This window comes from Sceloporus occidentalis, unplaced genomic scaffold, assembly GCF_023333645.1.
Source record: "Sceloporus occidentalis isolate IW3139 unplaced genomic scaffold, rSceOcc1.0.p SCAF_2, whole genome shotgun sequence".
Lineage (NCBI taxonomy): Eukaryota > Metazoa > Chordata > Lepidosauria > Squamata > Phrynosomatidae > Sceloporus > Sceloporus occidentalis.
The window spans coordinates 206094553-206119046 of NW_028316982.1; the positions used below are offsets into that span (position 1 = coordinate 206094553).

At 40.4% G+C, this 24494-nt stretch overlaps 1 protein-coding gene across 9 annotated transcripts in view; it reads left to right on the plus strand.

Moving 5' to 3' along the window:
- Positions 1–24494, plus strand: part of GRIK1 (glutamate ionotropic receptor kainate type subunit 1) — a 221483-nt gene that overhangs the window by 191457 nt on the left and 5532 nt on the right. For 6 of the 9 annotated variants that reach the window (XM_089512115.1, XM_089512119.1, XM_089512120.1 and 3 more), the window contains 2 exons: positions 10258–10483; positions 14836–15086. In XM_089512115.1, coding sequence (XP_089368241.1) covers positions 10258–10483; positions 14836–15086 — 477 coding nt within the window. Of the gene's footprint in view, positions 1–10257; positions 10484–14835; positions 15087–18967; positions 19134–24494 lie in introns of all 9 variants that reach the window. The other 3 variants (XM_089512117.1, XM_089512116.1, XM_089512121.1) reach the window with 1 other exon arrangement.

Below are 24494 nucleotides of genomic sequence, written 5' to 3' on the forward strand. Positions count from 1 at the left end.
AATGAGCCTGAGTAATTTGATATATATATTTTGGAACTGCTGTAAGTCCCAGGGGACTGCAGGACTCAATCATAGGTTGTAAACCAAATAAAACCTGAGCTCTGGAAAAGGATACTTGTGGAAAATGTGTCAAAACGATAACTATAGGAGGGGACACATGTGGCTGATGATTCTTTAAAATTGTGTATATTCTAAAGATATAACAGGTCTAATTGATTTTTGCCCTCTCATTATTTATTGCTTATATTTCATTATTGTTATATATATATGCATAATTATACATGCTGCAAAATTACCACTTAGGTATTTTGTTTCAGAGCTTCAGAAATTAATTAAAAATGAATTATTCTTAGATACTAATAACTGACTTCAATCAGCTTTAATAAATATTAAACTGCTGTCTACTATGGACTACTGATAATCAACTAAAAGGAACTCAATTGAATGTGATATTGACATGCTGAAATTCTCTGTTGAATTTCCTTCTTTTCTGCAATTATTAACCCTACACACTATAATCCTGCCCTCTTTATCACATGGCTACCTTATTTCAGTCCATTCCTTTAAAAGGAGACATAAAAGAGTATGGCAACTACAGGACTGATCTCCCATGCAAGCAAAGTCATGCTTAAAAATTTTCAGCAGAGACTCCTACCATATACAGAGTGAGAAGTTAGAGGTGCAAGAAAAGGTGTTCAGGAAATTCGAGATGTTCAGAAAAGGAAGAAGCACTAGGGATCACATACACTGGATAATGGTGTGCACCAGGGAATTCCAGAAGAAAATCATCATGTGTTTTATAGACTACAGCAAAGCCTTTGAGTTTATAGATAATGAAAAATATGAAGTGATCTTAAAGAAATAGTGTACTTGGTTGTTCTGATGTGTAACCTGTACTCAGGAGAAGAGGCTACTATCAGAGCAGAACGAATACAGAGACACACAAAAGTTCTCATTCAGAAAGGGGATCAAACAAGGCTGCATTATGTCACTCTGTTCAACTTGTATGTGGAAAATATAACATGTAGAGCAGGTTTAGACATGGAGGAAGGAGATTTGAGGAAAGAATCTCAACAATCTAAAAAATGCAGAAAACATCAAAGACTTGAAACAATTACTAAAGAAAGTCAGAGAGGAAAGTGCCAAGGTAGTCTTGCTGTTGAATATTAACAAAACCAAATAATCACCATAGAGGAGATACAAGAATTCAATATAGATGCAGAGGAAATTGAAATTCTTAAAGATTTCCCATAAATTGATCAGAATCATTTATCAGAACGGAGACTGTAGTCAAGAAATCAGTGAAAGATTAGGATTAGGAAGTGCAACTATAAAAGAACTAGACAAGATCTTAAACTGTAAAGATATCAAGCTGAATATCAAAGTTAACATCATCCAAGTCATCATATTTCACATTACCATGTACCGGGTGTGAGAGCTGGACATTGAAGAAAGCTGATAGAAAGAAAATACTGTATTTTCTGGCGTATAAGACTACTTTTTAACCCAGGAAAATCTTCTCAAAAGTCAGGGATCATCTTATATGCCGGGTGTCGTCTTATAGGACAAGTGCTGAAACTTCCGAGCCAGACTGGAGAATCTGCGATTGCCACATATGGTGGAGGGAGCTCAAAAATGGCTGTGGCCGCATCCCCACCGTATGCAGCGACCGTATAAAAGCAACAAGGGTGACGCTGTACAAGTACGGTAGAAGGAAATCCATTCACCAGGATTCATGGAAAGAAGTGACTTAACGCAGTCCCAATGACAAGGTGAGGGGGCACCTCACCAGGAAGGTGTAAGTGAAGGGCGGAACAAGTTGCAGGTGTCCAGGATGCCCGGGGTATGGAAAAAAGAGCCGTGTTTGTGCTACTGCTCTGATAGTCTTGGAGACAGGGAGGGCTGGGGAGGCAGGGGGAGCTGACCAATCCAAGCAGGCTTTGTATACAACAAGTTTTCCTGCTAAGTACCTGCATGTCATAAGCATTTGAATTAAAATTACCATATTTAAATCAAATCTGATGGTTTTTAAAAATTTTATTTGGTGTGCGTTGGAAGAGGGGTAGTCTTATACAGTGAGTATATCCCAAACACTATATTTTAAATGGAAAAATTGGAGTTTGTCTTATACGCCCAGTCGTCTCATATGCCGGAAAATATGATAAATTTATTTAAGATACTGTGCTAGAGAAGAGTGTTGAGGTGCTTTATAGACAGGCCCTATGGGGCGCTGCCATGACGTGCTAGGGTTGCCTTGGGGTGTCCTTTACAGACGCCCCGCAACCCTAGCACGTACTTGCCACATCATAAAGGCGGCACCCTGTATACACAGGCACCGCCATTATGACATCAGCCAAATGGCGCGGTGCGGGCGTGACGTGCTCACGCCACTGCAGGGCGCTTGTGGCGCCCTTTCAGCGGTGCCAGAAGGAGCTCCGAAATGGAGCTCCTTCCTGGGGAGTGCTTTGTTCCCACAGCGACCAAACGGCTGTGGGAACGAAGCCTGGGGAAAGGGGTCGAGCGGCCCCTTTCTCTCCCGGCAGCAGCTTTCTGGGGTGTCCAGGGCCACGAAGCCCCAAGGACATCCCTTTCCAGGCCAGGGGAAAGCAGCGTTTTGCAGCTTCCCCGAGGCCTGGAAAAGCAGCAGGCCTCGGGGCCTCCAGGGCTGCCAATGTGGCTGCTCAGGCCCCGATCTGGCGGGGGTTGCGGTGCCTGCAGGCCACCCCAAAGGGGCGGTCTGTATCCCACCAAGGATACTATTGACAAACAAAAAGACAAATGGTTTTTAGAACAGATCAAGCCTTAACTCCCCCTGAAAGCCAAAATAACTAAACTAAGGTTATCATACTCTGGCCACATCATGAGATGACTTGCTAGAGAATATAATAATGCTAGGAAAGGTGGAGGGCAGTAGAAAGAGAGGAAGACCACATTCCAGATGGATAGACTCTATCAAGGAGACCATGGCCCTGAGCCTTCAGGACCTAAGCAGGGCAGATGTGGACAGGGAGGCTTGGAGGTGTCTCATTCACAGGATTGTCCTAAGCTGAGCCAGCTCGAGGGCAGTTAACAACAACAGACCTTACTTTGGCACATAGCAAGTCCTTGTCATGCACATGCCAACCGGAAATAAACTTTTCCCCACAACAGATCCCAAGAGAGAAGGGTATGACTAGATTCCTCCCCCACTCAAAGTGCAGTCCAACTTTCCAAATATTTCTGCACTTGCCTCGTTTACATAAAAAGTTAATATAAATAACAAAATAAGTTATTAAATATTTACAATTTCAACACATTTTCTCTGCAATAATCATATTAAACTTGAGTTAATTCATAGGGACTGGTCTAGGTTTATTAGTGTGATGTTCTGAGGTTTACTATGCCAAGAGACTCTGAATAATGGCAGGTATATGTAAACAGCAGTTGGTAATCTCACAGAGGGCAGGCCTGAACAGATGCAGGTAATTATAGTTATCCTCTGCCCCACTGTGGGCTCTACACAGGATACACAGAGACAAAGCTAACCTTTAGGAAACTATCACTCCAGAAGAAGCTGTGACAGATCGGCAAAGCTATGGGAATTTGGAAAGAAATGTGCTTCTCCTACCTCAACTGTTTTCTGTAAAGCAAATATTTCCAGCTTTGGGTGCCAGCTTGACATTCTAAACAGCTGCTCTTAAGCTAGTGCCCACAAGTTTGCAAGTTCATGCTGAAATTCTGCTACATATGGAGGGAAGGAATAAATTCCCTGCAGTTTTTATATTTCTGGATCTTTTTTTTTTTTTAAAAAAAGAGTGCTAGCAGTTTGGATCTGTTTTATTCCACGCTGCCTCCCAGCAATTTACTGAAGCCTAAATGTCTATCTTTTCACATTGCTCTGTGAGTACAGGTGATGATGAACCTACTTGATGCCTCTGTTCATGAATAATGCCTTCTTTGCTTCTGGAAGACTACATGAATAAATGAAATGCATTAGTAAAGCATTTGATAGCTTTGCCAAGCTTTGCTGTTTGTGTTGTTTAGCCTTTCCTTCCATCCTACAATCAAATGAAAAAAACAACAGTGAAATAATTTTGACTCAAAGACTAGCTTTATTTTTTAATACTATACTTGCCCCCCATGTTAAATATAAAGTATTTTTCTGCTACTGCTCTTGTAACTGCATATTAGAATAATATGTTTTTTTCTAAGATGACAGTGGAAACTACAGCTCAAAAGCCAGTACTGTGCTGATTGAATGGCATACTTATCAGTAATGCAATACTCATCATAGGTATCTGGCTTGAAATGCTTTTCTTTACAAGAAAAGGTATTTTGTTAACTGCAGTCAAGTCAACTTCGGCTTACAGTGACCCTCTGAATGAGAGACCTCTAAGTCACCCTATCATCGGTATCCCTGCCCCAGTCCTGCAGATTCAGGGACATAGCTTTCTTAACTGAATTTATTCATCTGAAATGGGGTGTTTCTCTTTACTTACTGCCTTCTGACTTACCAAGCATTATTGTCTTTTCTTGTGAGTCATGTTTTCTCATGATGTGGCCGAATGACAACAGTCTCAAGGGCAAAACAAACCACCCCGAAATGGTGGGCTGGAAGCATCAATTTTAACTCTGGAGGGACACCGCAGCAGCCATTCCAGTGTCCCTCCGGAATAAAAAGAACCTGCAAAAAACAGGTTCTTTTTCTGGAGCCTGGCTGACGTCACGTGCATGCCATTGGCACACCAGTGACGTGAGCAATGCACAGCGACATCTGTATGCTGCACGTCCCTTATGTCATCATGGCGGCGCCCATGTGGACAGGATGCTGCCATGATGCTGCTGCCCATACGGACTAGGGTTTTGGAGCATGGGGTTGCTGCATGCTCCAGCGCCCTAGTATCGGTGGTGGCACACCACTTCGGGCCCGTCTGTTCCGGGCATCAGTTTACTTATCTTGGCTTCTAGAGAAGAGCTCAGGTTTGATTTTCTCTAGGACCCATTTATTTGTCTTTTTAGCAGTTCATGGTATCTGTAGAACTCTTCTCAAGCATCAAATTTCAAATGAGTTTATTTTCTTCCTGTCAGCTTTCTACACTGTCCAGTTTTCACAACCCTATATAGAAATGGGAAATATGACAGCATGGACAATCCTAACTAGTATTCAATGATATACCTTTACACTTAAGGATCTTGTCTAGTTCCTTCATAGCTTCCCATTCAAGTCCTGCTGCTTTCAGCATGGGCTCACTGTGGCATTGGCAGGAGAAAAGGTATTGCTCTTCATAAAATAATGGTCTTCAGAAGCTCATGCAGGAAATGAAATTTATAATGGCATAAAAGGTTTTACTACATGGGACAAATATAGAAGGAAATATCTGAACTTATTAACTTGAAAGGTGGTGAATGTATGAAGGATGTTTATTGTCTGTCCACAGAATAATTACAGGTTGTGTCCAATGATGTCCTTCACCAAGCAGAATGGACAATGCTTGTGGGTCCTCTTCACCTTCCCCACTATGATTCTCCACACAGCCCTCAAAGGATTTTATGGGGAATGTGTGGAATAGAGGGGAGGAGAAAGGGAAGCTAAATAGATCTTCTGTGAGTGGCTGTCTACTTGTGTGATGTTGGATGTGAAGCTTTTAGATAACAGCTCCTGGAATGTTCAACAACATGGCTCTTAGCCATGCTAGCAGGAGGATTCTATTAGCAGTAGGCCTTTTTGGATTCAAATTACAAGAAAAAAGATTAATCTTTGTTGGATTATGGGTAGATTCCCAGGCTGCTAGCCCCCTTTGGAGAAAGTTAAAGACTGCTTCAATTAAGAGTCAGTCTTCTTTTAGATTGTAAGCCTGAGGACAGGGAACCATTCAATTAAAAAGATTGTATGTACAGCGCTGTGTAAATTTACAGCGCTTTATAAATAAAGGTTAATAATAATAATAATAATAATAATAATAATAATAATTCTTCAGTAGTGTGTGTGCAAGGGAAAGCACTGAACGTCTTGTGTTCCTCTAAGATTCATTTCAGTGAAGTAAGACAAACAGCTGTATGTACATTACTTCACTTTAAAAAAAACCTGTACTGGTTATATTGGAATGTACATTTAAAACATATGTACAGATTACCTAAGCCTTGAGTAACTAAATGAAATTTTCAAGTAAAGGAGGAGCTCAGGAGAGCTGGCACTCACCATTGAGAGAGAGAGAAAGATGTGTCTTTGAAGATTATCGCACTGGGTTCTGAGAACGTTCTCATCACATGATGAGAACGGAACGCATTTGAGTATACCGCACGTATGTGTTCCAATCGGGTTCTCAGAACGTTTAAATGTGTTCCAAATGTGTTCCAGGAGGGTACAGATTGAATGTGTTCCCAGAGAGCTGAAACGTGATGAGAACGTTCCAACAGAAGTGTGTGCGGTATTCTTATCCGTTCTCAAATCCGTTCTCTCATTCCTCCGTCTCCTGATTGGCTGAAAGAATGACAGGCAGGGAGGCAGGGAGACAGGGAGGCAGGCAGGCGAGCGACTGCAGTGAGGGAAGGTGTGTGTGTGTGTGTGAGAGAGAGAGAGAGAGCGAGAGAGAGGGGGGGAGAAGGAGGGAGGGAAGGAAGGAAAAAGGGAGGAAAGGTGGGACAAGGAAGAGAAGAGGAAAGCAGGGAAAGAGAGAGAAAGAGAGAGGGAAAGAAGAGACCAGAGCAGAGAGCAAGAGGGAGAGGGTCTGGCTGCTTCTGCGGGGGGCCTCTAGTGTCATGTCCAGTGGGGCTCCTGTGCTGTCACAATGCAGGAGGCAGGGATGCCCAGGACCTTCTCCTCCTTCCCTCCAGAAGGGAACCCACAAAAGCTCCTCTGTTTGGAGCACCACACAAAAGCAAGCAAACAACTCCCAGAATTCCATAGCAAAGAGCCAGACAAGAGTTAAAGCGGGGAGGGAAGCTCACAACCTGAAGGCACACATTACATGCACACACACAGGAGCAAAAGGGTGTCAAGCTGCCAAAAGGGGGAAATGGGATGACAGCAGAGGACTCTTCTTTTCTAACCGGTTTAAAGAGCTGCAATGGCTGCCGGGGCTCTGCCCTTGGTCCAGTCCCCTCCCTTTCCCTCCGCTTGAAGGGACCTCCATGGAGCTCCCTTAAAACCCAGGCTGCCAAGGAGGGGACTCTGCCCTTGGCCCATCAAGTTACATAGGTTTATCCTATTTTCTTCAAACATATGCCAGCATATGAAGCCCCAACGTTTTATAGGGACTTGCCTTCCTTCCCTCCCAAGAGAATCCTCGGACTCCCTTCGGAGGGAAGACAAACTGGGGGGGGGGGGGGGGGCGGCGGCCAGAGTCCCTAGGCTTACTGAAATCCCCCACCTCCCTTCCTCTTTGGGTCTGCATCTGGGAGAGATTTTAAACTCCGTTTTTGGATTGATTTCTATGGGGAAAGAGGGGAGAGAGAGAGATGGCAGGACATCCCCATAGCCAAGCAACCTCTGCCTCCCCAGATGAAGACCCATAGGGCTCACTGCTCTTTTTAAACTCCGTTTTTGGATTGATTTCTATGGGGAAAGAAGGGAGAGAGAGAGATGGCAGGACATCCCCATAGCCAAGCAACCTCTGCCTCCCCAGATGAAGACCCATAGGGCTCGCTGCTCCTTTTAAACTCTGTTTTTGGATTGATTCCTATGGGGAAGGGAGGTGAGGGATTTCAGTAAGCCGAGGGACTCAAGAGAGGCGAGCTCCATGGCCCAAGCCTCCCTTTTTCCTCTTTCCTGGGAGCAGCGCCTCTCCCGAGCCGTCCAACCACTGAGTGGCGACGTCATCAGAACACAGCCCACAAAACATAATACAGCAAACCGTTCTGAGAACAGTTTCAAGAAAAAGGAAGCGCTGTGCGGTAAAATGCGTTCCAATCACGTTTTGATCACGTTCCAGTTTACTCAATGCGGTAATATCTGTTCCAGGAACGTTCTCATCACGTTACGTGCAGAACGTTCTGAGAACGATATGCGGTAATCTCCTTTATGTGGCCACAGACACAACTGGAGGTTGCTCTTATCACATAGTGTGGTTGCTTAAAAACATGGACACACTGATGGCCATACTTTACAGCTAGTGAGCGAGCAAATAGAGAAAGTTCTAGAGAGATGGTATAGGGTAGAGACATAGAGGAAAACTATGTATTCCCTAAAGCCCTCATTGCCTTAATAGCAAGTAGGAGAAGGGGTGTAGAGAGAATGTCACATTGAGCAGTATTTTCCAACACACCTAACTTTGTGATGATGAGAGCAGTTCAGCACTGGAACAGATCACATTGCAGGGTGATAAACCTACATTTTGAGGTCTCTGAGTCCTCTATTGGGAGTAATTTAGTTGTATATTCCTATATGGTAGGGGATTGGACTGGTTGGCCCTTATAGTCCCTTCCAACTCTGTGATTCTACTTCCAGTTCCTAGTTCTAACTAGAGTAGTGTATTAATAAGATTTGTGTATGTGTGCACTTGCAAACTCCAATTGTGTCGACTTGCAATGGGTATATTCTAGTTGGGATCAGAAACTGGATTTAAACCAAATACTTTTCTTAATTTCAGTTTTCTTTAGAAGCCTTTAGATACAAATTGCATATAAATATCACCAGGATGAAAATAATGAAAGTCTGTGCAGAATGCATTAATCCTCACAGATTCCAAGGGCTACACCAGCTGATTAAGGTGTGCAATCTCCTTCTAAAGAAAAATGCTTTAGTTCTGTGGAATTTGGCTGTGCCTAGTACATTCATGCTTTGAACACAGAATTAATGTGATTGATTAGGCTGGTGCTGGAGTTATCCCTGGATAAGCCAGATTCAAATTAGGCTCAGGTCCAATAATAGGTCCAACAATAATGGATTATAATGAACTAAATGCTATAAATTGATTTTCTCCATGGGACAAGTTAGTCTCACACACAGGAGGTACTTCACATAGGAGTGAGCTTTATACCAATTTGTGATGCATGCAAAGTCTGATCACGTGTTGCCAGTAATAAAAACAGATCACCAAAAGAAGAAAGCCTTTCCATGCAGTGTTTCCACATGAATTTCTCCCTCTGAAAGGCACCATCATGTGCCTAGTAGTCATGTGAATCAGTTCTAAGTTGTGCTTCAGTTCTGACAGTAGTGATATATAATATAATAATAGTAGTATTAAGAAACTCTCAACTCTAGTTTCTTATTCCTAAATACCCATTTCACAACACTGTTGTAAAAAATAGGCACTGAGATTCAGCAAACTGAAACAAGGCTTGTTCTGTATGTTGTTGTTTCTGTGTTTTCCTGATTACAGTCATGTGAAAATCTATGCTGCCATGTGATAAGGTATGGAAGTATTTTAATAGTATTCTTTGTGCGCACAAAATTACCTTGACATTTCAGTCAGAAACAATGTTTTGTTTAAGGGAACATTATGAAAGTGACATGATAAAAGTTCAAACAGTGAACAGCTTAAGGCTAAGTGTCAGTTTAAAGATCCTTGTATATGTTCACCATCAAGGTAACATCTCATTGCCCTAATATGAAAGACATCCTTTCACCCCATCTGTGAATGTATGAGGGTGACTGGTCCCAATCTTGGGGGGGGGGGGGTTGGTTCAGGGCAGTATAGCCTTTTTTCCATGATCTTTTCCAATCAAGAGTAATAGAGGAATGTCCCTTAACATAAATTCACATCACTGTACATTATGTAAATAGCATAGATCTCCACAAAAGACCTTGAATGAAGACTACAGAACTTATGGTTTTCTTGTTCTTGTTGGTTTGCCATAATTCATCTGCTAGCCTGATAACTATATAGTGTTGATGTGAATAATAGTTCATGAACACCTGGAGGGCCACAGGTTCCTCATTCCTGAATGAAAAAGGGTCCACGTTTCATAGATTTTCTCAATGAACATAGAAGTCTGCAGACTATTCCTTTATCACACTGATGATTCTAGAATGATCTGCTTTCTAAGTAGCGTAAAGACTCATACAAATACCATCTCGTGATACAAAGGTTAAAAGACTTAAGATTGACATTTGCTGATCACAGATATCTCTTTCCAAGCTGCTCTGGTGTCTTTTTGTATGAATTTGTTGTTGTTGTTACTATTATAACTTTTACATTGTTCTGTTATTATCTTTAATATGATGGGATTTGTTGCAAAAAGGGGGAAAGACAAAAGAAAAACTACGGCTTTCTAAGAATACTTTGCACTTGTGTATGTACAGTGTCCATCCCTGATGTTTCTGGTTTCTTTTCACAGAAATCCAAAATATCAACATATGAGAAAATGTGGGCATTTATGAGCAGCAGGCAGCAGACAGCATTGGTGAAGAACAATGATGAGGGAATCCAGCGGGTGCTCACCACCGACTATGCTCTGCTGATGGAATCCACAAGTATAGAATATGTCACTCAAAGAAACTGCAATCTCACTCAGATTGGTGGGCTCATTGATTCCAAAGGTTATGGTGTAGGAACTCCCATTGGTAAGAAATGCATACATATATTTTGTGACTGGCATACTTCAGTGGATTCCATAAGAAACTTTTGATCAGAAGCTTTCCATTCTTGGGAAGTGGTGTAATACCAGCCTAGCCTGTGGAAGGGAATAATTTGACTTCACCCCCATCCCCACAAATATATCTTAATAAGAATCCCATGCTATGCTTTTGCATTCATGAACCACTTTAATCCTTAGAGAGTACACTAGGGCTTCTCCTTTGCTGGATATTCTCTCTGCTGGTTCAGCTAAAGTTGAACATTTGGGGAGGGGGGTTCTCAGTTGACTTGTCATCATCTAGTGTTCAGTTTTGCATTTGCAAGCTAAAAAAAGATTGAGAGGCCTGCCACACTGCAGAAATATTGCAGTTTGACACCACTTTAACTGTTATGGCTCCATCCTGAGGAATCATAAGATTTGTAGTTTGATGAGGTATTCAGCCTGGTCTGTCAGATAGCTCTAGTGCCTCACCAAACTACAAACCCCAGGATTCTGTAGGATAGGATCATGGTAGTTAAAGTGGTTTTAAACTGCTTTATTTCTGCAGTGTGGCTACACTCTTGGTTCTGCTTTTCAGCCAATTCCACTTTTTGACAGTCCTCTGTCCCTAGCCCATCAAATAAATGGGGACTTCGTCTATATTTTCCTTGGTCTCCTTCAAGTGCAATTGGGCTTATTTGGCCAGGTAGGTATAGGACTGTTGAATTCCATCCCTAATGTATTTAAGAGATGCAAAGGCATTCACTACTTTAATCAGATGTATACAGTTGTCAGTTTGTCATCTTTCAGGAAAAAAGAGGAGGCAAAAGTTTGGAAAAGTTACATTGAGACTATGTTTACAGAATCCTGGAAGTTGTAACTAAAGTAGCTTTTCCATGTTTTGAAAAAAATATTGTATACTTTAAATATTAGTATTTTTAGAATCAAAAGCTCAAGTTTACCTGAACTCTTTGTGTGTATAAAATTTAATTTACTTAAATAGTCTTCTTGGGAACATTTAATTTCTTACAATAAAACATGCTCCAATCCCTGAGGAAAAAATACAAAAATGCAGAAGTTCTGCGGCAATGAGTGATTCATTGTGAAGTTTTCAAAGCCATACTAAAGATTCTGTGCTTCAGAGCAAGAACAATGAAGGAGTAAACTAGAACAGATGGTGGTTCCTGAAAGAGGGAGAATGTATGCATCAGAAATACAGCTGGGGGTGAAGTTGTAAGAGGTTACTTGTATGATTAATAGAGTTTTAAAGAAAGAGTTGAAAAGATACATATATGTGTTTATGATGGCATCAATAATCTTGCTATCACAATCAAAGCAAACAGAAAAGTTAGAATGCTTCATAGAGCATGAATGCTTTTCTTCATCATTTAAGCTGTTTCCATTGTGATCTTATCTTTGTCATTAAGTGGCAGAGCTTATGGCATCTTGCATGTTAACATATTTTATGCTGGTGGAAATATTCTAGGACTACAGTTGGCTTCATCAACACTTATGCATCTGATGAAGTAGCATCTAGTCCAGTCTTGGGGAAATGGTAGCCCTCCCATCAACCCTGACTATTGGCTATGTACCAGGACTGAAAGAAACAATGTCTCCAGAGTTACAGATTCCTTCCCTCTCTTATATTCCATAAATTCTTATGCCAAAATATGTGTGTGTAATATTTAAAGTGCCTTTTAGTTCTCTCTCTCTCTCTCTCTCTCTCTCTCTTGTGTTTATAAGGGGGACTATTACTCTGGAATTTAAAATATTTCAAGTTCTGTATGAAAAGCAACATTCCACCCTAAGCTACGCAACTGTTTTTTCTAACTAAAACAAAGGCAAAACCAAAGGTAGCCATGATGTCAAAAACAAGCCAGATGTTGTTGGAATGCAGCTCCCAACAGTTCGAACCAAGCTAGTCAGTGTTGAGGACTGCTGGGGCTGCAGTTCCCCAAAATATGAGGAGCTAAAATAGTTCCTATCCCTGATCCACAAGAACAAAATAAAATCTAAAATTCACAAGTGGGCAGTACAATAGACCCTTAGAATTTGCTGGTGTTTGGTTCTAGGAGCTACCCTGGATACCAAAATCCATGGATGCTCAGGTCCCAATAAATACAATGGCAAAAATCAAGGTTTTCTTCTTATAGTTTATATATTTTTTGAATATTTTCAAGCTGTGGATGATTGAATCCATGGATAGGGTATCCGTGGATGTGGAAGGCCGACTGTTTACCTTCACAGTGTTCTTATAATATAATAGCTGATTTAGAATTTTCTTAAGCTCTAAGGAAAAATAGTCATATTGCATAGTTCACAGTTCATGGTTAAACGTAACATCTACTTTTTAGTTTTTCACAGTTTTTTAAAAAATAAACAAATAAAGCCCAAATACATCTTTGGGCTATAATAATACACAGTATTGCTACAATATCCTCTGAGACTACCTTTCTGTGCCAAGAAATAAAAACATGGAATATAATGTTTCATTTTTAGAAAGGTTTTAGAAGTGACAGTGACAGTCTCTGCACAAAAGAGGAAAATAAACATTTTTATTATAAAACATAATATCATAAAAATATGCTCCATTGAGCACATGATTAATGAAAAAGAGAAGCATGGTAATGAAGGTGGAGGGCTCTCGCTGCCAGAGTAGGCTCACAGGAAGGGCAGCAGAAAGTACTTTTTAAAAAGAGGAGGCTGAAATAATGAGTAAATCACTATATTGCTATCATTAGGTCTCACCAATCTGCAAGACAGCCACAATCAGAGTGAAGACTGACAAAGTATATCTCTAGCACATGGAAAGCAGTGAGTGTTAGGATTTTCAAACAACTGTTGTTAGGGATTTCCCAGAAGGTGTCTTACAATACAGTGCAAATAAAGGTATTCAGCAGTTAAAGCCAGGGCATGTCAGATGCTTGCACTGAATTTTTGTATTACCTACTCCCTCTGCTGCTGAAAATTAATTATAACAAATAGGTGAGAAGTTACTTGTTGTCCATCTTTTTCTATTGCTTAAGCAAGCCAAAACGTATAGTTAAGGACTTTTGAGTTTCTTTATCAACACATCATGATATCTCTGTCTGCCTAGATTACACACAAACACAGAGAGTCCTCAGTAGCAAACTAACCCAGAAAAAGAATTATGGGAACTCAAACGCTTGCACAATATTGTGAAATTATAGGTGGTCCAATGGAGAGTTGGTCATCTGTATCCACAGATACTTTATCCACAGATTCAACCATCCATAGCTTGAAAATATTCAAGCTATATTGCTGTGTTTGCTGAGTTGAAATACGTGCGGAAATATATGTATGAATTTGTAATGAAGACATTCTCTACTCCTGCTGGGAGTATTTCCCCCAAACTATATACGGTAAGTATTAGGCAACCTGAGGCTTTCCAGATTTGGCTTGACTGACTCATTAGCCAGCATAGCCAATGGTGAGGAACGCTGAAAACCAAATTCCAACCACATTTATAGAGACACACTTTGTTTACCCAGCATTAAAGAGTCAAGTCATGGGTACAAATAAGTCAAGAGAAGAAGATAGCCTATCATTGTCATCATCATTATCATCCCCATCCTTATTTATATCTTTCCCCAAATCTGTAAGGGAACTTACATATTGAAACAAAAGCAATATAGCTAAAAGCATTATGGCCAGAATGCCATAACAGTATGGCAATTACAAATGTGTAACCTAGAGTTACACATTCATGACTGTTACACATTCACAGCCATCTATGTAGGCCCTAGTTTAAGGGCTACATAGGGAACATGAAGGTCCTCCAAGCTACTTTACCAGGAAGCAACTGCTGCAGTTCAATGAGTTTTGTTTTCCTGTTGCTCAGGAAGCAACTGGCTGCCTTTCCATCTCCATCACACAAGTATTCTCTGGCACAAGGAGGAATTGCAGCAAGGGCCCTGTTTCTGTCTGTTGCAATGGAAATTGCTCATGGAACAGTGTTGAAACAGCAGTCAACCACTTTTCAAGTGGCAGGGGAACAGACCCACATCAATTGCAGTGGCTGCTTCCTAGTAAGGTCAAGATGGAATTCACTGCATAGCGGTGTAACTACAGCACTTACACATATGTAAAGACCATTATGGCTGATAAAGTTAACATTAAAATGTAATTAAACTATTGATAACATAAAAATCAATTTAAAACATAAAATTAAAAAAGCATTTTAAGAAGAGAACAATTAATAAAAGCTGTGCAGCACCCTATCAAAAACCTTTCTTTTAAAACAAAATCAGTTCTTTTGAAAGCTTGTCAGAATAAAATGCTCTGTCTGAACTGGGGGGAAAATATCTTTGTCTAAGAACTCTTTCTCCTTTTCCTCAGGCTCTCCTTACAGAGATAAAATTACAATTGCCATCCTCCAGCTACAAGAGGAAGGCAAGCTGCACATGATGAAGGAGAAATGGTGGCGAGGCAATGGCTGTCCTGAGGAGGATAGTAAAGAAGCCAGCGCCTTGGGCGTGGAGAACATTGGTGGCATCTTCATTGTGCTTGCAGCAGGACTTGTTCTCTCTGTCTTTGTGGCTATTGGAGAATTTATTTACAAATCAAGGAAAAACAGTGATATTGAACAGGTAGGTCAAGTTTGGATGGATCTATGTGGGTATGGTATCTGGGAAATCTACAAAAAACCTCCTTCCTCTTCATGACCCTTATTAAAATTAAAAGATGCCAGAAGACCCATCTTGTGAAGAGCAGAATGTGGAGCGGTTGAGACTACAACTCCTAGCAGTGCCATTGGCCACGCTGGCTGGTGGTTTCTGGGAATTTTAGTCCAAAAAGTAACTTTTACAAGCTCTGGTCTCTGGGAATTTGGGGAGAGGCGTGTCAGAAAGTCATGTGGCCAATTTCTGGAAGCAGCCCAAGACATTTTGCTGCCAGAGATGGAACAGCAAATGAAATCTTCCAAAAAGTTTGGGGGCAGGTGCAGTTCAACTTGTTTCAACAGTACCCAAAGTTGGCCAAGCTAGAGGCAGAAAATCCTACAAGAGCCTCTTCCTGGAGTAAATATCCAGTCTTGCAACAATCAACAGTTTGCTGTCCTTTCATGGCAACCAAAATCATCTGTTTAATATAGCTCACTCTTCATGATGTTAGGAAAAGCTCTCTATGTTAGTAGCTAACTGCAGTGTTAAGTTTATATGGTGTTCTCCTAGGAATATGGTATTCATTCACTATGAGTCAGCTTGTTTCTGATCAACTGCCTGATGCAGTGGGAGAACACCACATTGAGATTCCCTTTGTTCAGGCAGATGTCAAACTGCTACCCAGATTCCCTGACGGCATTGCTCTGGAGTATCAGTCATGTTGGGCTTTTATTTCAGCAAAGCAGAGAATCGCCTCCAACTCTTGAGTTCACATTTTAAAAGAAATATCCAAGGTGCTGAAACATAGTCCCCAAATAGGTTCAACACTTCTAATAGCCTAGAGCAGATTCAGAGGCCCACTGATATGGAAACCACCAGCTGTCACTAGGATTGGGATGAAACTCCCATGGAAACCTCAAATTTAGAATAGGCTGTGGCGAGTTCCTCTCCTTTTAATAGGCTATGACAAATTCTCATACAGATTTTATGGTACGGTCTGGTGTGCGCTTAATGAGGAGAGAAAGTACCCAGGGTTCTGTTCAGCAAATGTTTTTGCTGGGGAAGATGCATACATTTTCTCCCTGGCTGTCTGCCCCTGTATAGTTGCATTCCCTCTGTCCTCCAAACAGCTATTTGGAAAGCTGACAGAAGGGCAATTTGACAGGAAAAGGCATTCCTTACATGCTACCGTCTTTGCCACATTCATGCTGATGCCTCACTAAAGAGCTGCTTGTCTGTCTGTTGGGGCACAATTTAAATAGGGCAGAAGATGGACAGAAAGAGCCATCCATATATGCCTTTCCCCCACTTAAATCTTCCCCTACCCATAAGATGGCTGCTGCTGGTGGCGGCATAAAGGGACTTCAGCATGCAAGTAGGCAGGGTTTAAACATCCTAATGCCTGCATGGTGAAATGGGAAGGAAAAGATTGTGTTGGATGTGTATGTGAGAACAGTATGAGAAGAAGATGTTGACTACATTTGCTTATGCACATGTGCATCTTTTGATCTGCAAGCACGGGCACAGCCCCTGACCCATCACTTATATGGCCCTGAGGGACAGAAAGGTTGCCTAAGATTGAGAAACCGTGTGGTGTAATGGTCTGAGTGTTGGACTAGAATTCCAGGAATCCAGGGTTCAAATCCCTGTTCAGCCATAGAAACCCACTGGATGACCATGGAAAATTCTCTCAGACTTAAAGAATGCAGTGGAGAACCCCTCCTGAATAAATCTTGCCAGGGAGACCATAGGAGATGTTTGCCATCTGTCGGAGTTGATTTAAGGGCTCAGAACAACAACAAACATTACTCTAAAGGCAAGGATTGAGCAAATTACCTTTGGGACTGCAACTCCCTGAATCCCCCACCAGCCACCATTCACCATAGGCTCAAGAATTCTGGGAGTTGTCGTTCAAAAAGCAAACCCTTCATGCTTGTAAAGGTGTAATAGAGAAGGGACCATTATCCTTTTTATCTTTATTCTGGTACTTGTGCTGGCTGCATAAAGGAAGCTCAAACATTCTACAAACAAATATTCTCAGTGAATCTTCTGATAAAAGAACATGGATTTTCAGCTGAAGCTTTCATTAGCACCTCTGGTTTGCCCATCACAAAAGCTACCAGAATGTCCCTCACCCCCTGCTGCTGAAGAAGGCTTTTTCTAGTCTGAGATTACCCCTATTCTCATTGTGGCTCAAGGCTTAGCATGCCTTATAGTTGAGGAAAGGATCAAACTGCTGGATTGAATTCCACTTTTATAATCCTACCTAAATATATAGTGCTCCTGCTGAGTCATGTTTATGAAAGTAATAGACTGTTTAGTGTCCACTCCCTCTTTCATGCCCTTTTATTTAATAATAACCAAAGGGATTGCAAGATAATGTCATTGATCTGCCATTCCAATAACCATCATATACTATAAATGCAACCTGAAGAGCATTCTTTCTGTGCATGGAAGTTACACAGGAGTTACTAGGTTCACTTGGTTCCCATTGGCTGCAGTCTTGTGGCTGGCTTTATACATTCCATGCACTTTCACATAAGTTTCAGAGGCCTGACAAGGGGATAACTACATCTGTACATGTGTCTCCACCCTATCATCAAAGGTCCAAAACACACTGCAGAAATAATCCAGTTTGAGACCACTTTAACTGCCCTTGCTCAGTGCTAGGGAATCCTAGGAACTGTAGTTTACTGTGGCACTAGAACTCTCTAACAGAGAAGGCTAAATGTCTCACCAAACTACAATTCCCAGGATTCCCTACTACAGAGCCAGGGCAGATAAAGTGGTTTTAACTGGATTTTTTCTGCAGTGGGTTTTGGGCCGAAGTGGAGAACTCTGATATAATATTGATTAATTTTATGTCCAATACTCTATGAGAGAAAGTGTAAAAATAAGCAGGTGTCTCATTTTCTGCTTCAGTATTGTGATGTGATGTAGTAGTCTCTGCCACTAATTCTGTGCAGATTTTGCCTTCCTATCAAACTGGAAAATTTCTATAAGCAATTTTGAAATAACGTCCTTCTTTGTTTTCCATATTGTTACCAATGTATCAAAATTTATATGCACATTATTGATAACCGTGGGAGAAAAAAGAAGTCTTCCTCCAATAATGCAATAGCATCAGGAGTCTTCTATGCCTCTTAAAGGCTTTAAATAAAAACAGCATTAAATCAGGACAATTTGATTTAATCAAAATACACAGGCTTCTCTTCTCAAGATTACAATTTGCACTAGGCTTTTACTCATGTCTTGAAAACGCCCAGGCTAACGTCTTGACATGGAAACTGCAATAAATTACACGTTTAGCAGTTTGATCAGTGCTGATCACTGATCAGCACTGCCAGACTCAACACTGGCAGATCAGTAATCAATTGTTATTACTCTTTTAAATAATACCACTAAATCCTGAAATCTGGGTAGGATTCAGCTGGAAAAAATATTATGTACATCTACAATAATTGGGCCGAATCTTGTTAGAGTGAGCTTTATTGAAGATGCTGAAACCCCCAAAGGTGTTTGTTTTAAGCTGTTATGAAAAAGCCCAAGTATGATTATTTTCCTACCAACTCCTTTTTCTCCTTTTCTCTCAGTATTTGAATAAAGGAATTATAAAATGTGAATGGGGAACCATTATGTAAATTGCTAGTTTAAAAAAAAAGATGTTGATGCTAATATAAAGTTCAGATATACATTTTCTTTAAAGTACCTCTTATTGTTACGTATATTTTGACAGTTTATGTTTTCCTTAAGTATGTCCTATGATTTAAATATCATTCTCATCTTAAACCTTTTTTTTTGTTACATTGGTTAATCATTTATATCTTTATTTTTTCTTCTTCCATCTTTTCTTTTTTGCATGCAACAAGGCCTTTTGTTTCTTTTATGGACTACAGTGCAAGCAAACTCATCCATCCAACTCCACTTCTGGAACTACCTTATCTACGGAGTTAGACTGTGGCAAATTAATTCGGGAAGAACGAGGGATTCGAACACAACCCTCAATTCATACTGTATAGTTACAGTAGATAAAAGGTGTGTTCAGTGAATAGTTAACCTGTTTGAAGAGTATACATTAGGGGTTGGGGGAAATAGTTGACTCCAATGGGCTAGAGAGCTTTGACTGGGATTCAGAGCATTACTCAGCTTGCTTTTTTCCATGTGTCCAAGCAAAGTCTGGATTCATGTTTCTAGCAGTAGTCCCATATATCAAATGGCAAAGTGAGAGGAAAAAGAAGAGACCTGGGGATATATATTTTTTTTAAAAAAAAAATAATTTAAAAGGACTTTTAAAATTTTCTTCAAAAACATATTTTACCATTTTTTTCACTTTAAGCACATGAAACAATGTATATGTTAATACATTTAGGTTGTGTATATGATACTGTAATTTAAAGATACAATTTTAATTTTGCTAGTCATTTATGTCATAACTATTACCATTACATTCAGTGATATACAGGAATTGTAATTCATGAGTAACATTAGTGCAAAAAAATTACTAAAGATTCTGCATGGGTATAGTATGGGAGGAGGTTCATGGAGGAATGACACCATGAGTTACTGCACTGGGTGACACCAACTCTAGTGATGCCACTGACCCAAATCCCTCTTTGAGCAGAATACTGTGGCAGAAAAAGCTAAAGCAGTTGCCTGGAGAAAAGAAGGTTAAGAGGTGATATGATAGCCCTGTTTAAATATTTGAAGGGATGTCATATTGAGGAGGGAGCAAGCTTGTTTTTTGCTGCTCCCGAGATTAGGACCTGGACCAATGGATGCAAGCTGCAGGAAAAGAGATTTCACCTCAACATTAGGAAGAACTTTGTGACAGTAAGGGCTGTTCGACAGTGGAACACACTTCCTCGGAGTGTAGTGGAGTCTCCTTCCTTGGAGGTCTTCAAACGGAGACTGAATGGCCATCTGTCGGGGATGCTTTGATTTGGATTTCCTGCATGGCAGGGGTTGGACCGGATGGCCCTTGCGGTCTCTTCCAACTCTATGATTCTATGAAAGTCCTGAGAATTTGTACAACTGTGCCTTATAAATCCAAATCACAGTATAGTGGTATGTCGCGATTAATAAATGTATTGTCTTCTTAGAACAGAAGATACTTAGGTTCCTCTTACAGCAGTATAGAGTCATTCCAATCTAGCAATAGAGATATTCATTTGGAAACATTATGAAAAGGCCCTTCCTGTGTCTTGTTCCACACTACTTGATTGGAACACTTTGATACCCCTGTAATTGTCATGGCTACAACCTGCTTAATCTTGGGGTTTGTAGTTTGGTGAAGCACTAGAGCTCTCTGGCAGAGAATTCAAAATATCTCACAAAACATCTAATCTTAGGATTCCATGGAATGGAGCAATGTCAGTTAAAATGGTATGAAAGTGCTATATATGTATAGGGTAAAAGAGACCTCAGGTCTGGCACAGCTCATGCAGATTGGATTGAATCCCCATCTGGGAATACATGGCCTGGGAACAATGAATTTGTTTTGTGGTGTGGATGGCAACACAAATCTCACCCATAGTTCTAGAGTGGGATGCCCATTCTAATCTGCATTGCAAGATCTGGATCACTGGTGGTTACATGCTTTGTTGCATCTGCCTGTACTTGGAACGAGGTCAATAACTTCTCACCATTTTTGTGTATGATTTAGTGTTTTCAGGTAAGAATAATTTGCTTTCATTTTCATTCCTTATCCAGGTGGAACTAATTAAAATCATGCTTTTCCTTCAGAACACCAAACACCTGAAAGTGAGGCTTTTAGGTATTAGTTTTTATCCCCAGTGAAAATTCAATGCAGTTCTTTCTTTTCAAAGCATAAGCCTTCAGGAGCCTATTAGCTTCTCAGAAATACCCAATGGGTACAGACAGTAATGCTTCTGGCTGACAGTACAATGTCTGTGAAGTCAAGATTTTAATAAGTCATATTTATCATATTGCAATGCTGTAGCTCCAGTGGATGCAGTAGTTCAAGTGGTTAAGATTCTGACTCTGTCAACTGCAAGATCGGCAAGTTGGCAGTTTGAGGCCCAGGTGCTGCATGATGGGGTGAGCTCCTGTCACTAGCCCCAGCTTTTGCCAACCTAGCAGTTCAAAAGCATGCAAATAAATAAATAGGTACCACTTTGGACCGCCAGAGCAGTCCTTGGACAACACTGGCTCTTCAGCTTAGAATTGGAGTTGAGCACCGCCCCCTACAGTCAGTTATGACTAGACATTCATGTCAAGGAACTACCGTTACCTTTAATGCTGTAGATAAGGTTTGGAAATAAACTGCATTCTTTATTTCTACACCAGGAAATAATTATATACTGTAAATCAGGCATTAATCTTATTTCCAAATTGATCTTACAACATTATGAATCATATAACATTCTTCATTTTTAAATTACATGAATTGTCAACCATGTAATATATTTTTGCAGAGATGGCTATTATTTATTGGAATATCTTATGGATCCTGGGATGTCTTCTAAACTCAGTTTAAAGCATACAGACATACCCTGAAGTAGTTTGGAGCACAAGATGCATGGAAGCATCTTTCCATGTCTTTATTCTTACTGGATGGGGGAGCACATCCTCAGTTCAGTGTTGTGTGCATGGGTTCCATTTTCCAGTTCAGCAGCTAGGACTTTGCATTCTAATCTCTTTTCAGAATTCTAGATATTAGGACCTATGTAAGACCTATTTAAATACTAGCGATGTGATTTACCTCTTTCCCACTCTTTTCTAATTAATTTGTCTTGTAGTGTTGACAGAACATGTTTGCAACAGCTCAACAAAAAAAAAATCTTTAAAACACTTTTAAAGTCAGAGATTTAACAATTGAGTGTGTTCAAATCTACTTGTTTTTTAGGTCTCATTTTAAAAAAACCACATTGTACATTGTCTTTCTTTTGGATTTACTTTGGTCTGACTTGAAGGAAACTGTGGACTCAAGCAGATGGGTGGCTTGGAGAGGCCTGAGCAGCACGGGTGTGCAGTGACTGGATGCCGTGGTTCCAAGACTGACCACTGCCACGGTCCAGAATGCACATCTGGCAAGAAGCAGTTTTTCACTGCTCCTTTTGCGGCCAGGTTTGAGCCACATTAGCTAGGCCTCAGTGTGGCTTTTGGCCAATCCAGGGCTGTGTTTCCTTTGCACACTATGCTCTGGATTGGCCTGAAGGCAGTGCTTTTTGTACACCTGTTTCAGTCCTATGATTAGAATTGCAACCTTACTCCAGAGGCCAGAAATAAATCATTTTGTTAAACCCTAAGGCAAAACCCGGATAATTAATGTTTTATTGGACTACACCTTCCAGAATCCTTCAGCCATCTTGGATATTGACCTATCTACATGGGGAATGCTATGAGCTGCATTCCCCAGGTAGCTAGGTCAGTGTCTAAGATGTCTGAGAGATTCTGGAAGATGTAGTCCAAAAAACATTAACTTTTCTTGGTTTTGCCGTAGGATTTAGCAAATGGTTGCCTTCTTCAAATGATGTCACAGACTATCATTCCTTTCACTTACAGAGCAGCATAGCAATTTTCTATTTTTATCCTAGTATAATCCAGAATAGAAAATCAATTTTAATTTCAAATTATGTTTGTATTCATTTTGTGTCTGATATGTGCTACCAACAGCTGATCAACACTTCAGTACTGAGTTTCTATACTCTCCCTGGCTTCCACAGTTGTTGTTGTTGTTGTTGTTATAAACTACAGCTGGCCCTGCCATTTCGCTCCTGCTGAAGTCATATACCCCCAGGGCCCACCATAAGACAAAGAAACCCTGTTCTAAAGAGGCCTCTTACAGTACTTTCTGCTGTAAAAAAATGCCCTATCCTATGCCTAACCTTTTGTGGAAGTGCCTCCCCACCCCCATGTTGTGGCATGGGACCCTCCAAGGTCTTCTGGGGAAGCCAGTGCAGAGACCTTCCTGTGCAGCACCAGGGTGTCCATTATTTTGACACTTCTTTGTATATTCTTGCATTTTGCATGGACTTTCAAGACAAATTTCTAAATTTATTATTTTTTTATGTACTAGACCCAGACCTTGGAAAAGTTACATTTTTGGAGAGCATGTCCCTAAATCCCAGCAAGCATGGTTTTGTTGGAGGGAGCATTAAAAAAAGCATCTTTTCCATTCACTGATACATCCACAGTAGCCTGTTTCTATATGCAGCTCATGATCTTTGGATCACAGCGCTGATAACATGTTTTACTATGCATAAACATTCAGACCACTCAGAGGCTATAGTTTCTTTCATTTTTCTTTCTTTCAATATCTCTTGTTATCTTGCCATCTCCATTTTCTTTAAAACTCTTGCACAGAGCCTTTCACATATACTGTACTTTACATCCTTTTCTTACTTATCAAGAATATAATTTCTTCAATAGACAGCCTGTCTTGATCTTTCTTCTCCAAGACAGTAGCTTCTTTCCTTCGTTATTTCCTCAGGAGCAAGTATGTAATTCTGAAACATCTACCTCCCTATCCCCTGAAATATTAGCATGTAGTCCTTTGGCAAGGAGAGGAAGAACTTTCAGCAACGTTTCTGAGTGTAAAATGGGTCAGAAGAAATTCCTTTTACCTTACCAGAGTATGAAGTGGTTGAGAAGACTTCTTTTACTTTAGAAACTTTTTTAAAAATCCAATCTTTGCACACTTAATGCAAACAGTGGCACGAAACTATCCACACAGTCTTTCAGTACCGTATTTCAGTTAAGAACTAGAGAGAACATAGTGCAAACATGTGGATAAGACAGGAAATAATGCTGCACTGAAAGCTCCATGTTAACAGGACGAAATGGCAAGGTCAGTCTATTGGTTAGGGATGGAAAAAATATTTTAAAATGTTCACCCAAAATTGTCAAAATGTGTTTTGCAGGTGATGAGAAGAATCCTGTATTTCAGAAGATGTCTGCAGTCCAGGACTTATTCTGCACAAAATTTGCATGTGGATGTTGTTAGTAATTTAAAAAACGCTAGATTTTTCTGTGCGGGAAATACAAAATACAGGAAATGTATTAGGGAGTTATTCTGTGCAAAATTTGCATTTTGGTGATTTGCATAGAAAACAATATTTTCTGTACAAAAAAACCCCAGCTTTTTCTTCATAAGAGATAATATTTCTGCATGAAAATTACTCTTGCATTTTTTAAAAAAATATATATGTTTCCAGTGTAAATTTTGTGCAGAATTAGTCTTGAATTGTAAACAGGCTTCAAAAACTGTGTCATTTTCAAAGACTTTATCACAGAGACAAGGAAGTTGTCAAAAATGTTCATTGCTTCCTTCAAGAGGGAACTTAGGCCTGTTACAGACTGCCAAAATAAAGCTGCTTCGGGTCTCTTTGGAGGTATGCTGTTTAAATGATGCATGCGTCCTAAGAATCCGGAAGC